The sequence below is a fragment of the Fundulus heteroclitus genome, chromosome 5, assembly GCF_011125445.2.
Source record: "Fundulus heteroclitus isolate FHET01 chromosome 5, MU-UCD_Fhet_4.1, whole genome shotgun sequence".
NCBI lineage: Eukaryota > Metazoa > Chordata > Actinopteri > Cyprinodontiformes > Fundulidae > Fundulus > Fundulus heteroclitus.
In genome coordinates, this window is record NC_046365.1 from 26,412,749 (window position 1) to 26,427,518 (window position 14,770).

General features: G+C 37.7%; 1 protein-coding gene across 1 annotated transcript; it reads left to right on the forward strand.

Moving 5' to 3' along the window:
- The first annotated feature begins 1,982 nt into the window (after positions 1 to 1,982).
- mvb12a (multivesicular body subunit 12A) lies at positions 1,983 to 12,869 on the forward strand. The gene is made up of 10 exons (XM_012866974.3): positions 1,983 to 2,117; positions 6,055 to 6,144; positions 7,523 to 7,606; positions 7,725 to 7,824; positions 7,957 to 8,086; positions 8,880 to 9,020; positions 9,112 to 9,221; positions 11,125 to 11,183; positions 11,849 to 11,914; positions 12,007 to 12,869. Exons 2-10 carry the CDS (start codon positions 6,055 to 6,057, stop codon positions 12,070 to 12,072), a joined length of 846 nt encoding a protein of 281 aa, XP_012722428.2. The 5' UTR covers positions 1,983 to 2,117; the 3' UTR covers positions 12,073 to 12,869.
- Positions 12,870 to 14,770: the final 1,901 nt, after the last annotated feature.

Genomic DNA, 14,770 nt, shown 5'->3' on the forward strand with positions numbered 1-14,770 from the left:
TTAATTAAAACTAAGTAAGCTTTAAAATTTCTTGTATTATTGTCTTTCTTCTTAGAAGTAGTGCATGTCAGTAGACCTTAAATAAACTTTAGATCCAGCTAAAAGCATATCATTATCTTCCATTTCAAAACAGTTTCTCACTTTGAAACATAAATGAAAAGATGCTTGTTTTCTCAATTTTTGGATAATGGCCCCCACTGCAGTTCGCAGGAGTCCCAAAGTGTTGGGCGTTATAACATGTCCAACAATGATAGATGTCCATTAATTTGTTTCTCACCTGCTCCTGAATTTCTCTAGATTTAAACATGATGGGTTGCTTTCCGAAATATTTTGACAACAGGATTTTATTTTTCAACAGGACAATATTGTATTTCTAAAAGAACTGTACTCCTTCAATTATCAATATATTATATACCCCAAACATCATTCTTTCTAAAACATGGATCAGCAAACATTAAAATCAAACATTTTTGTCTTCACCCCTGATGATCACAATTCATCTAAACTTCAAAAACCTACCTAGATAGTTAGATAGACAGACAGACAGACAGACAGACAGACAGACAAGGAAGAACTTGGCAAGTTGTATGAGCACCTACTAAAGTGGAACATTTGAATAGAAGTGTAATTTGTTCAAAATATCAAATATTAACTTTATCTTGAAATTCTCTGTTGGAAATCATTTCAAATAAAATAGATAAAATAAATGTATTCCATAGATATTTGTAAATGTATTGTTGCAGGTCGGTGGTTTGTTACGTCTACTATATCTCTTTTGATAGTCTTACTGACTGACAGATTTTTGTGTTGTTTTTTTATTTGACATTACATGTCAGTGCATGTCAGTAGACCTTAAATAAACTTTAGATCCAGCTAAAAGCATATCATTATCTTCCATTTCAAAACAGTTTCTCACTTTGAAACATAAATGAAAAGATGCTTGTTTTCTCAATTTTTGGATAATGGCCCCCACTGCAGTTCGCAGGAGTCCCAAAGTGTTGGGCGTTATAACATGTCCAACAATGATAGATGTCCATTAATTTGTTTCTCACCTGCTCCTGAATTTCTCTAGATTTAAACATGATGGGTTGCTTTCCGAAATATTTTGACAACAGGATTTTATTTTTCAACAGGACAATATTGTATTTCTAAAAGAACTGTACTCCTTCAATTATCAATATATTATATACCCCAAACATCATTCTTTCTAAAACATGGATCAGCAAACATTAAAATCAAACATTTTTGTCTTCACCCCTGATGATCACAATTCATCTAAACTTCAAAAACCTACCTAGATAGTTAGATAGACAGACAGACAGACAGACAGACAGACAGACAGACAGACAGACAGACAGACAGACAGACAAGGAAGAACTTGGCAAGTTGTATGAGCACCTACTAAAGTGGAACATTTGAATAGAAGTGTAATTTGTTCAAAATATCAAATATTAACTTTATCTTGAAATTCTCTGTTGGAAATCATTTCAAATAAAATAGATAAAATAAATGTATTCCATAGATATTTGTAAATGTATTGTTGCAGGTCGGTGGTTTGTTACGTCTACTATATCTCTTTTGATAGTCTTACTGACTGACAGATTTTTGTGTTGTTTTTTTATTTGACATTACAAGTTCATTAGGATTTTATCTAAAATAAGAACATTCTTTCACTAAAAAAATTTACTTCAGACTTCTAAAATGTTCATTCTAAGAAAAATGTACTCTGAGATTATTTTTTATTTATGCATCAATAAAAGAAGTGATACTATGTGTCCTTTGCAGAATATAATTTGAGACGTCTTTTCTGTTCGTTGCTCCCTGAGGAACTGAATTTAATTATATGACAATATAGCTTACCATAAACAGGTGGCTACTTATATAAAATGTTGCCATATATTCCAAGCGCTAAAGGTCACAAAAATTACAACAACAAAAACGCTGCTGCCACCTTGCGGTTCTCGACGCCTTGCCCCGGGGTCTGATGGGTATTGTAGTTGGAATGAATTGAGAACTTCCTGCTTCCACGACAGCCACCGCCGAGACAGTAGCTGAGAAGTTCGTTATCCTCAAAATCATCCGCTGGGAAAACGAAAATAAAAGAATCACAGAAAAAAGTAAGTGTTTCTAATGTTACTGCTTCTATCAGTCACTTTCTGAAACGAGCAACGTTTGGGCCATTTTGTGGTGGAAACAGCGAGGTTTGTCAACTGAACAAGGCGTAAAGTGAACTCGGCTTTTGCTGTTTAAATATTTTTTTATTAAGACACACGGGGAATATGTGAGATAACATTGTAATGCGATCCGCGATTGTACCATTTAAGGTTTTAAAACTGTAAAGCGACTTGTTGCGTATGGAGTAAAGAAAGGGTTAATGTACCTGAATCTGTCAGGTTATTATTGTTACCTTCGCGGTAACGCATCACGCTCACATAATTACATGACAATCTGCGGGGGGAGGAGGAGTCAGTTTGTTCATTTTAAAGTAGTCTGGCCAAAACGTTTTACTGTTTGCCGGTTCGAGGAACTGTATGGTGGAAAAATAAAATCAATCAATCATCTGATTTCCTTCATAAAGCCTTTTCATACAGCTGAAGGTAACAAAAAGCCTCACAGAGGAAGTTTGCAAACAACATTCATACCAAGCAAAATGTCAAACTTCAGGCCAATCACCAAGTTACTTTTTTTTTTGTCCAGAATTTAGGAGGGAATTGTTCATTCAAACCCAGTTGAAGGCTTATTTAGATGGAAGTAGAATTTTGGAGGTATCAGTCTGGTTTCAAAACATATAATAGGACTGGATCAGCTCTTTTAAGAGTTACTAATGATATATTTTTGCTAATTGATTCTGGACACTGGGTTCTGCTGGTGTCTTTGGATTTGACAGCTGACTGGAGCTGTGGGTGGGTATCTGCAGTGGTTTAGTTCCTACCTCACCAATAGGATCTTCTGTGTAATGGAGGATTTTACCTCCTTCAGCTGCCCTTCCTTGGGGGATCCCCCAGGGCTCCATTCTTGGTCCTCTCCTGTTCCGCTCTTTTAACTGCCACATGGTGCTATTTTTAGGAAGCGTTGCATGCCATTTCAGTTGTATGCCGATTACTGCCAAGCCTGTTTTCCTCACTGTAAAAAAAAAAAAAATACTGTAGAATTTACAGTAAATTACTGGCAGCAGGGTTGCCAGCCGGTTACTGTAAAATGTACAGTTAGGTTACTGTAATTTTATTTACAGTTTTACTGTAATTTTGTGATAATTTACTGTAATTTTATTACAGTTTTACTGTAATTTTATGATATATTTACTGTAATTCTATTAGTTTTACTGTATTTTTTTTTTCAGTTTTACGGTTAAACTCTCTTCCTTTCATTAAAAGAGCTATAAGTAAGACATTCACTGTAAAAATCAACCTAAATCATTCTCATTCTCATTTCAGTTCAATTCAATTTTATTTATATAGCGCCATTTCACAGCTGTCTACTTGATTGTCTAGATGACATCAGGACATGGATGGCTCTGAATTCCCTCAGTTTTAATGAAAGAAAGACAGAGGTTTTGCTTTTTAAATCCTGCAGTCCAGTCAATGTTCCTTCTTTGGATCTTTCCTCTTTGGCCCCATATGAAAAGTCCAGCATCTGTAATTTAGGAGTAAAAATGTAAATACCGTGATTTTTTCTGTAGAGGTGGCAGTCAAAAGTTAAGCCCCTCTTGTCCAGACGCCATCTTTAAATTGTGGTCCATGCTTTTATCACCTCACACCTGGATGATTGGTGTCAACCAGGCCACTTTCACGGCTACAGCTGGTATGCTGCAGCATTTGGTTTTTAACTGGAAAAAATAAACGTGAGTACATAACTCCAGTTTTAGCATCCCGCCACTGGCTCCCTGATATTTCAAATCCATTTAAAAATAATTTTATTTGCTTTTCTTTGTCAAAATGGGCTCTCTGTAAAAAAGGCTCTCTGTAAATCCAGAGGAGACAGAGTGTTTGTAGTTCTGGCTCCCACGTTGTGGAATGAACTGCCACTGGTGGTCCGGCAGGCTCCATCTCTTGATGGTTTGAAACTTGGCTGAAAACACACCTGTTTTTTTCTTTGGCTTTTAACCCAGAGTGGGTTGTACTTATTGTTTTGTTTTCTTTCTGTTGTCTTCTTTATATAGTGTGTTTTTAAGTATATATTTTTACGGTATTTGTTTTTGTGCAGCACTTTGGTCAGCTTCTATGTTGTTTCTTAAAGTGCTCTAGAAGTGAAATGGTATGGCAAGTAGATACAATAATTATTATTAAATAACCATAATGAAATGTGCTTTAAAGAAATGTTTAACTGCATAGTTGCAATGAGTTTTATCAATGAGGAAACACCAGATTTATACAGACATCGTTTAAAAATGTAAGTTTACCCTGAGACAAAAAAAAAAAATAGATTAAAATTATAATACATTCACTTAAATAAACTTAAATAAAAGTTTGTAGTTATAAACATAAAAAGACTATTATTAATAAAGGCCAGAGCCAGCCCCAGGTACAAGCAAACTATGCCCAAGAGCTCTTGACTTCTCATACAGAATCTGTTAATCTCAAAACATAATAATATGTATAATTATTTCTCTTTAGAGGGAAACTATTTTAAAATTCACTCCAGCGGTTTCCAAATGTCACCAGGTGTGATTGAATACAGTTATATAGGTTTTTTATTATGATGTTTGAATGATAGTTCACTCACCCACTAACAAAAACATATCTGCACAATCCCTTTACAACCGTCATGTTTTAAATTATTTTATTTGTTTATATAACCGTAACTACTAGTGAAGAAGTAAACTTATTGTTTTCATGCTGTAATTTCAATACTTTTATTTAGACATTTATTCAAAAACTAATAAGAAGTGAGTTTTTTGTACAACTCAAGCCAAACACTGTCTGTTTTGAAGCTAATTTAAGAAGCTCCTTGTCTCCATATCGTCATAAAGCATCAATGCAGCTTGGGCCATCCTGTGGGGCTGGGTTATCTTCCGGTGAACCGGAAGTGGGACATGAACTCAACTTCAGCTCCGAGCACCAAACCATTTAGGTTCCACTGTGTTAAAGAAGGCATTAATATCAAATTTTAAAATGCCATGAAATCAAACCAAACCAAAAAAATAAATAAATTGTGTTTAATATCTGATGAACAAATGAGTCACAAGTAGTGACTTCTGAGCAGAGACGTCAACTCTCAAGTGTCCTGCTGGGCCTGTAATAGGAGAAATAACTAAGAAACAAAAACTGTTAATATTTTAATGACCTATAAAAGTACAATTAAAATCAATTCTAAAACGCCCAGGTACAGTAAGCTATGCGGGTACATTGAAATCAATCTGATGTGGCTCTATCTGGTAGAGCTTAGAAAAACCAGAAAGCAAACCAGCATAACGGTCAATCCTGCATGTTTTAAAAGTCTCCGTGTTGGGCCTGGTGAGGGAGACGCCTCGTACTTCTGCTGCCAGAGCAGAATTTCTTCCTTTGAATGCATTCTTTCTGTTTAGCGATAACTCCTCAGACTGGAGGAGATCTGGCCGTCTGAAACAATGGCCTGAGTGATTTCCTACTTGCTGTCACACAAAGAATGTGTCTCCTCAGTGCCAAAATGTTAGGAAGGGTCTGCGTTTGTGATTGCTTGGGAGGATGTAATGACTGTAATATTAACCTACCATGCAAAAGGAAGATAAAAAATGTTATTCTATTGAACTTTTTATTAACCCCTTTATTCTGCCATCAATATACGTCTATCTGTAGATATTGTTATTGAATTATCGTCCAGCCCTACATGGTTATTTTTCCTATCGTTCCCCAGTCGTTCAAAACAGAGAAATATAACTTTCATTCCATTCCTAAATCAAATACTAATTACTGAGGTTTACACATTTTTACAACCTTTACATCATTTGTAACTTAATTCTAGCCGAAAATACAGAGCTGATGTTTTTTTTTTTTTTTTTTTTTTTTTAAGTTGCTGCCTTTCAATAAGACTGTGTGTTTTTGTTTATGGTTTTAATTTTCCTTGTCTCTTTCACAGATGTCCTTGAATGTGCAGGGAAAAGTCCCGCCTTTGACGGCGGTGGCCTGGACCTCCAACGCCGGCTCCTGTCCCAAAGATTTCACCCTGGTAGGGACAGAGATTTTAGGTGTCGCATTGACTGGCCTTTTTATTTCAGCTTAAACGGTCTTCCAAGAGACCGTTTTTCATTCGTTTAGCTGGAAAACTGGCTCTTAAAGAGTCATTAAATGACAATGAGCTGAACGCTCTACGGTTGACGTATTCCTGGTTTGACCCACTGATTTAACGTAACCCAGGAAACACTGTTTGACACTTCAGGTGTCTGGGCTACATCTAGATCCTCTTTGGGTTGATCCTTCATATCTCACCAAGACTGTGATTTTTGGAAGCCAGGTTGAAGTCAAGAATCTTTATTGTCACGATGTTGCCGTGATAACGTGTTGGTGAGACACCGGCTCAGAAGGCTCACAGATTCTTACGTAACACACAGACAAGACGCAATGTTTCCAAATAGTTAATGCTCCGACAGCGCTTCCTGAGAGTCTAAAGTGTGCAAATGACCCTTAGCATCCGATAAGCCTGTCTGGGAGCACGGTGTTGAAGGCTGAGCTGGAACCCATGGATGGAGGATTTTAGGCAAGCAGGGACCATGGAGAGCTGCTGGGAGAGGTTTAAGATGTCCAGAAAAAACCCCTGCCAGCTGGTCAGCATGTGATTTTTAGCATCCGACCCGACACCACGTGTGGCCCTGCGGCCTTATTGATATTGATCTCCCTTAAGGGGGAGGTCACTTGGTGCCTCTGCAGGAGAGGCTGGTGCTGCACCTCTGGTTGGGAAAGACGGTCCGAGCTTCTGCAGCTTGGAGGGTTGAAACGTGAGTCGAAGCTGTTTAAGGTTTCAGGGAGTGCCGGGTCGTTGCTGAGCTGCTGGTCGCTGTGCTTGTAGTCTGAGATGGTCCTGATGCCCCTCCAGATGTTTACATGGGTTGTAGCTGCTGAAGTGGTCCTCAGTGTGCTGCTTGTGCCTTCTGGATGCCATTTTTCAGCTCACTTCTAGCCCTGCTGTAGGCCAGTCCATCTCCTGATCTGTAAGTTGCGTCCAGGGCCGGCAGGGACCGCACTGGGCTCTCTCCTGACAGTCTGATTGTCTTCGTGGGTACGACAGCATCATTGCAAAAGTGAATATAGGACAGCACAGATGATCTGGATTCCTCCAGATCAGTGTTTTCCTCCCGAATGGTTCACTGCATACAAACATTTAATAGAAATGCTACAATAAACTGTAAACAAAAACCAGCCACATCTAGTGCTGCAGAACAACCAGCAGAGTAAACCTATTCACACATGGCGTTTTAAAGACAGACCCGTCCCTAAGCTTCGCTTTTTCATTTTCGTTACCGTTTTCTGTATTAGATCGGACGTTTCATTTAGCATTAATGTGCATTTCTTGTGCTTTTTTTTTTCTTCTTGATCTCAAATTTCTACAGATCAACATCACAGAAGATGGCTCGGCAGCCAACTTCACACGAAGCTTTGCCATGAAGTCCGGATACTACCTCTGTTACAGCAAGGTAACCCGCAGAGAAATGCTGCTGGTGTTTAAGGAAAATCTTTCTTTTAGATTACAGCACTGGACAACAATCACTGGTCTCCTGTCCTCTATAAACGAAAAACATTGCTCTCCTTTAGGACCTGAAAGATGGCATGGTGGTTTCAGACATTCAGATTCTTTCGGACAAAGACTCCATTCCTCACGGCTACAGCTATATTACAGAGTTCCTTGATCCAAGTACGTACAGGCATGATCAGGGTGTTTCCACATTTTGTTCTGCATTCATTCATCGTTTGTTTTTGTTTTTCCAGTCCTGATTTGTTTTTGCTGTGTAACTGATGAACACTTTCTGTAACGTTGTGTGCTCAGAGACCACTGTGTCAAAGAAGAAGCGGGTGATCGTTCGCAGGTCCCCCGTGGCCAGCGTAGAATCAGCCGTGTTGGACATCAAACTGACAGCCAAAAGCAAAATGTTGCTGCAGCAGTACACCTATGTGGGGTTAGTAACCAAAAAAACAGAAGTGCTTTTGTAAATATATTCATTTAAATCAGCTGTAATGATTTATTTCAATACTGAATTTAGACTTAGACTTAGACAACTTTATTTGTCATTTTGTATGCACAAAGTATGCGTACAGAACGAAATTTTGTTACATTTGAATATGTAAGATACATTTAGATTTGTTGCCCAAACAGTGATGCCTTTCAAATGGTTAATTCTTCTAATTCTCAAGACTGTGTGTTAAATCAAGACATTTCTAAGCCCAGCAAACTAATTGTTTTCGACACAGAGTTGTTACGTTATGCCCATGTTGTAGTCTACACACAATAATGCGGAGGACTGTCTCCCAACAGTCATTGAAACTGTTCACAAGAAGTGTCACTTGTACCTGATGAAGCTGGCCGTTCAGAGTGATGTACCCAGGCATCTTAAAAGAAAGTTGAGTGAAAGGAAAACGTTTGGTAGAAAAAAAAGGTGCACAAGCAATACCTAGTTTAACAGCCATGGTATCGCTACACTTGATTGGCTAACACATGGGCCTGACTTAAACCCCACAGAGAAGCTATTTTTTTGCTAGAGAAAATGAGAGAAACAAGATCCAACCATGCAAAACGAGCGGTGAAATAAACACCTGACACGCATCACTTTGTGTGTAATAAATCTAAATATTAGATCTTACATGACTTATAACGATGATGTTTTTTTGCTCGTATTCTAATCCGTTGACATGCACCAGTAAATGTTTACTCATAAATGTACAGTTTTTAAACTTGCCAACAAATCTGTGCAGCGACATCAATGGCTACGTGCTGTGGTGCAGAAAGGGCCATTTTACCAGCCCTGTCCCCAAAGCCAAACCCCGCAGCGTCAGCCTGGAACTCCACAGCATCTCCCTGGACGAACCATCTGCTCCTCCTCCTCCTCGATCCAGGTAAACATCCAAAGTAAGATGGCAACATCCTGGCCTGGGTCCCACATATGTCGTGCACTTTGGTGTCAGTTACGTCCTTTTTCCGCCGCAGGAACCTTTCTCCTATACCGCAGCAAATCCGGATCAGTCAACGCCGGCACAGCCTGCAGGTCGCGGATGTCCGAGACACGTTTGCTGACAGCAGTCTCCAGGCGGTTACAGGTGATGTGGAGCAGCGAGATTGTTACCGTTATCTGCTATTCATGCCTGGCTAGAGCTTATGTCTTGGATAATAAACCAGTGCCCGTGTTCACATAGATTCCTAAGACTAAAAGTAGCTCTTAGTTATGTCATTTTAGGCAAAATCTTTCCGAATTATAAGATTTTCTTAGACTTTTACCTCGGTAAGATAAAAGTTATTCGCAAAGCATCTTTGGAGAGCTCCTAAAGTGACAAAATGTTAGGAGTAGTGAGGAGGGCTTTTAGCGAGCCTAAGAGTGTGATTGGTTGATCCACCACCTAAACAGTGGAGGAATTGAGCACAAAAACTTCTTTAACAATCATAAAATGATTAATATGTAGATAAGATAAACGTTATCATCCCCATAGGGGGAAATTAATTAGTTTCAGCGGGCCCGACGGGTTAAAGACGGCAGCATAACGTCAAAGTAGAAAAATGTTGGACAATTATGAGTAAAAAGTGGAGAAATTTACAAAGAATATTTAAAAGAGGTGAGAAAGTATTTTCTGTATTGCATAATAATGTCAGTAGACTTATGGTCATCTAGAAGTTCGCTGGTGTGAGGCCATCTTCTCGCTTTTGATTGCTGTACGCTACGCTTCACTGTCCAGGCTGGTGCGTAAAAGCAACAAGACGCACAGAGAAAAAGGCGCGCTGATCTGCGGCAACGCGCTTTAAAGTCCACCTGTTTGCGCCGCGATCCAGGGACCAGTTTAACTTTTAACCTCCCAGAGATGACTGGACAGATGCTGTTTGTTTTTTTATTATTATTATTATCTTTTTTTTCTCCATTTCATGTCTGTCATTTTGCCAAATCCGACCGCTTTATACGAGCAGGCAATCCCAGTAAAATGCTGACAGGTAAGAGCACATTAATATCAAAAAGACAAAGGTAGTAAATTGACTGGGTAGTGAACATAACATGAGGATGAGGATCTCAATAAGGTGATTCAAAACATTTAGATGTCGTGTGGCCAGTCAATAGATTTAGCTAGTTTTTATCATCATGAGACACTAATTTCTCTCCTTTGATCTCTGGGAGATCAAAGGAGAGAAGTGGACAACTTGAATGATGACTGCTCACACCTGCCAGTACAAGGCATCCTGAGGGATCGGACTTCGGGTTTATTTTACATGTGCATCAAACTTTTAGCTGTCAACCAGGAAATCAGAAAACTGACAGATCTTAAACTGGAACCTCACTGAGACAGCTTAAATGACAGGATGTAATATTGTCCCGGGTCGCCTCTGAATGGGATCAAAGCGGTTCCATTAGTTCTTTGGGACTGGATCTACAGACACCCTCCCCAGATCTGGAAGGGTATCAAAAAGAAAATAGAGTATAAAAAAAGTATATAAATCTGTCCTTCCACTTGTACATCCATCCAGTTATCCATTTATTTGTCTACATATCCATCAGCCTTTTTTTCTGCTTGTCAATCAGTTCATCATTCCCTCTGTCTATCCATCCATCTGTGAGTCTGGGAAGGTTTGGAATTTATCCATAAAGAAGTTAAGGGACCCTGTCAGTATCAAACTTAATCAAACCTATTGTTTTTTTCCTAAGTTGTGCAATGATTTATATACCTTAAGGAGGTTGCTGCAAATGCCTGGTTCACATGGCAAGATAATTATGCCAATTTTTGCCCCAACATTCTTATTTTCTACAATCTTAAGGACACCCTGATTATCGGTTATTGGTTAAGTTTAATTTGCTGTTTTTTATTAATCAGGAGCGGGCTTAACCTTGTTTGAGTGACAGCAACATTTCTGTCCGGTGCTATTTGAAAGTAACGTGTGAATGTTTCGAGCCGTAAATAGGAGTTGTAGTTTGTTTACTGATGCTTCACAGCTGATGCTTACTGAGCCTTTTTCTTTCTGCAGCTCTAGATGGAGTTCCCTTCAGCCTGCACCCAGATTTTGATTTGCAAGCACATGGCATGGTAGGGGTTTTCTCTTTTGTTTGATTATATAATCTTGTCAGGGTTTTGTGAAATAGACCAACATAGAGCATACTTTTAAAAAATTGACAACTAAAGTCTGAAATGTGTGGCTTATAAGTAAGATATTTACTGTAAAATCAACCTGAACAATTCTTATTTCTCACCTGAGATGAAAGTAATATTCCCTATAAACAGCCGATCCTCTCCATCAACAACGCTTTTCTCCTTTCAAACCGAGAAGTACGAGTGTAGCCCGTGTTTACTTCCTGGTTCCTCTGCCAATCTTATGAGAGCTCTCAGGGTTCACAAAACAGAGCGCAGAATTTGGTATTTTATGTTTGCAAAAGAGCAGCAGCCTGCAAACAGACCTATCCTGTGTAAGTATGAATTCAGAAGGGTTTCACACCATTTAAAAAACTGCATTTTAGATTGTCGTGATCGGCAAGCTGTTGTGCCGATGTGAGCCACAAGGTGTCAGTATTACTTATAGCTCCTTTAAGTAACAAAGCTGCCATCAGCAACACAATTTTGTTTGTAAAAACAGTTTAGAAAATCATTTTTTCCTTCCAGTTTATAATTATGGACAGCTTTATGATCCTCTATATCATATATTCACGTTTTTAGGGCGCAGGAAATATATAATTAAACTTGTATGTTTCTCTTAGGCTCTCCAGTTGAACTCCCAATTGAACAACATCCGTATAAAGTCTATCAAAGACATTGAAAATGAGGTAGGTCGAAAGATGATCCCTTATTTAAATCCCGTTACCTCAAACTGCGACCTTATATTCAAAATAATCTCCTGTGGCTCTTTGCTTTTCAGTACAACTACACGTTCGCCGTGGAGGAATCCGCAGCGAAGAGGATCTGCCCGTCAGTCTCAACATAAACTGCTCAGGGATCTTCACGAGCTCATGATGTTAAAACTGTTTCTGTTACTTTACTGTATGTCTCCATGGGGGTTTTCCAAGGCCATAACTTTATTGAGGGGACAAATGAAGGACAATCATGTTCACATTTAGATTCACGTATTCAAGCAACCATTCAGGAGACCTAAAAGTCATTTTTATCTCACGTTAAGAGTGTAAAATTATCTATTTTTTTTGTCTTACGTAAGAAAAGGCCTGGTTGTTTAACTTTCCAGGGATAAAGATGCAATATATTGCGTAAATCTCTATATTTACTAGTTTGAATGAAAAATATCCAGCATTAAACCCGAGGTTTATTTGCTTTGACTTGTAGAGATATTAAATATATTATTTGTATTCTAAGAAGTAAATGCACTTTGTCAAGACAGATGATGTCTTGCTCTTTTCTGTTTCTTGAAACATTTGTCTGTTCTTTGACTATTTGGTTTTTTTTCTCTGTTGGGACTTCATTAGCGCTTTAAACTTTACTGCTGCTGATGCTGCTGATGACGATTCTTCTATTGTTACACTAACGTCATACTGGATATGGTGCAGTTTCTTCAATGAAACTTTGGTTAAACCTTTGACATCACCTGTACTTTGTCATGTTTTATAAAAAAAAAAAAAAAGTGTTTACATTTAATGTTCCACTGCGCTATAGCATGTTGGGATTTCCTTTGTTTGACAAGTCGAGACCAAATATTTGTCGTTGTTGAATTGTACTTTTTCTTAACATTACAATCATCTCAGTCTTAGAAAAATAAAGACTCGAAAACAACTTTTGTATGTTGCCTTTGTGTTCAGTACGTTAACCAAAAAGAACGGTGCTCTTTAAATAAGTAAAGTTTTTACTAAAGTTTCAAACCACTAACAATTCCTTTATACATTGCTTTTTTTTTAACTTATACAGATGTAGTTAGAACATATTGAAGCGGCTTTAATCAATAGTTCTTAAGATCTTACATTTTTTCCTTTGGACTTTTCAGTCCAGTCCTCACGCCAGACCAAGCTAGCATATTGTGTTCAAGGGGGAAAAAAAGAGGACAAAAGAAGCAGCAATCCCAAAAAGAATGACCACTGTGCCACCTGAATGGAACCAGTTGGTAGTAATACTGCTTTTGAAAAACCTAAAATACTCAACAAATTCAAATGCTTTTGAATATCTTATTTGCCAAGTCATCTGTAGACACTACATAGGTTCATCCCTTGAGTTTAGGAGCCTTTTAAGCTCAAATTATCTGTATAAATCAGAACATCGGTTCAAGATATTAAGTTTAACTCAAGACTTTTGCACAGTGTTATGTTTGAAAAGTTGATGTTCCTGCCTCATTTAAGACAAATAATGCTTCATATGCTGTTTCAGGTATTTTTCAAATTGGAAATTTGAAAAATACCTTAGTCTTAATCCAGAAGAGAACAGAGTTCATTTTATTTCAATCAAATTTACCTCATTTAACTAAAGGCCAATTGTGCATATGTTCCCATCAACTTAACTTTTTTTTTTTTTTAAATTGCTACTTTTCCTTGTAAAAAAATAATAAAGTTTAAACATTAATGTTGAAAATATGGATGTGCAACACTGCCACCTACTGGACTAAACGGGAACATTCCCACTGTCTTCCCCCACCCCCTCCACCAGTTTTCATCCCCACATGGTGTCTTTGTCAGATTGCGGCTTAGATTTCTTTTTTAGGACAGTGATTTAAATTTGTTACATTAGTTTCCATGTTTGTCTTTGTTTAATAGACTTCTCACAGCTAAAATGAAACTGGAATAAACCTGAAAAAAACTTCTTATTTACAGATGAATAAAAAGTTTGGATCCATTTTTTTTCTAAAACTATGGCTGCTGATTTAATTGCTGATCTTTTTAATCTAAGCCTCAACACACACAAAAAATAATAATTAAAGTGTGGAAATCCATATTTGTCCTTCCACTGCTACGAGGAGGCAAACCCACAATTGTGAATAATTATAGGCCTATCTTAAAACTAAGATGAAAATGTTCCTTTTATTAAAAATCAAACTCTTCCGGTTTTAGGAAGCAGCACAGTACTGCTCCTGCTGGGCTAAACGTATTAAATGTGTTGGATTCAAAAAAGGTTTTGTGGTGCTTTGTTTATTGACCTTTTCAAGGCTTATGACACTGTGGATGAATTAATGAATGATTTAGTTGGTATATTTAGTTTGAAACATCAAGACTAAAAAAAAAAAGACAATCATTCCAACCAAAAAGGAATATGCTGAAGCAATTCTTAGATTAGCCAATCCTTATTTGAAACCTTTTAATTAATGCCATTAAAACTGACCTCATTATACATAATACAATCAAAAGAGAAGAAAAAGAAAAACATGTTTACCATTTTTACAAATTCCAAACAAAAGACATATCTTTCCATTTTACACACATTTATAACTCAGTGCTTTAGTCATTTGTTTTTTTTTTAATCCTGTGAAAAAACGCGTCGTTTATGTTATGCATCACAATCTCTGGTTAGAAATTTTTTTTTTTTTTAAATGGCCGCTCCAAGCAAACTGTGTCTTGGTTTGCAAATAGGACTGTGTTCAGGTGACTCGGGTTAGTTCCACCTATCTAGAGGTCACAATAGGTGTGCCTCAAGGCTCAGTTTTAGGACCAATCCTGTTCACAATCTACATTATTAATCTGTGCACAGACTTA

Excerpts from the sequence above, each read along its gene's own strand:
- mvb12a (XM_012866974.3), top strand. The coding sequence starts at position 6,055 with ATGTCCTTGAATGTGCAGGGAAAAGTCCCGCCTTTGACGGCGGTGGCC. Across the intron at positions 6,145-7,522 it reads GTCCCAAAGATTTCACCCTG|ATCAACATCACAGAAGATGG; the intron begins GTAGGGACAGAG and ends AAATTTCTACAG. Across the intron at positions 11,184-11,848 it reads ATTTGCAAGCACATGGCATG|GCTCTCCAGTTGAACTCCCA; the intron begins GTAGGGGTTTTC and ends TGTTTCTCTTAG.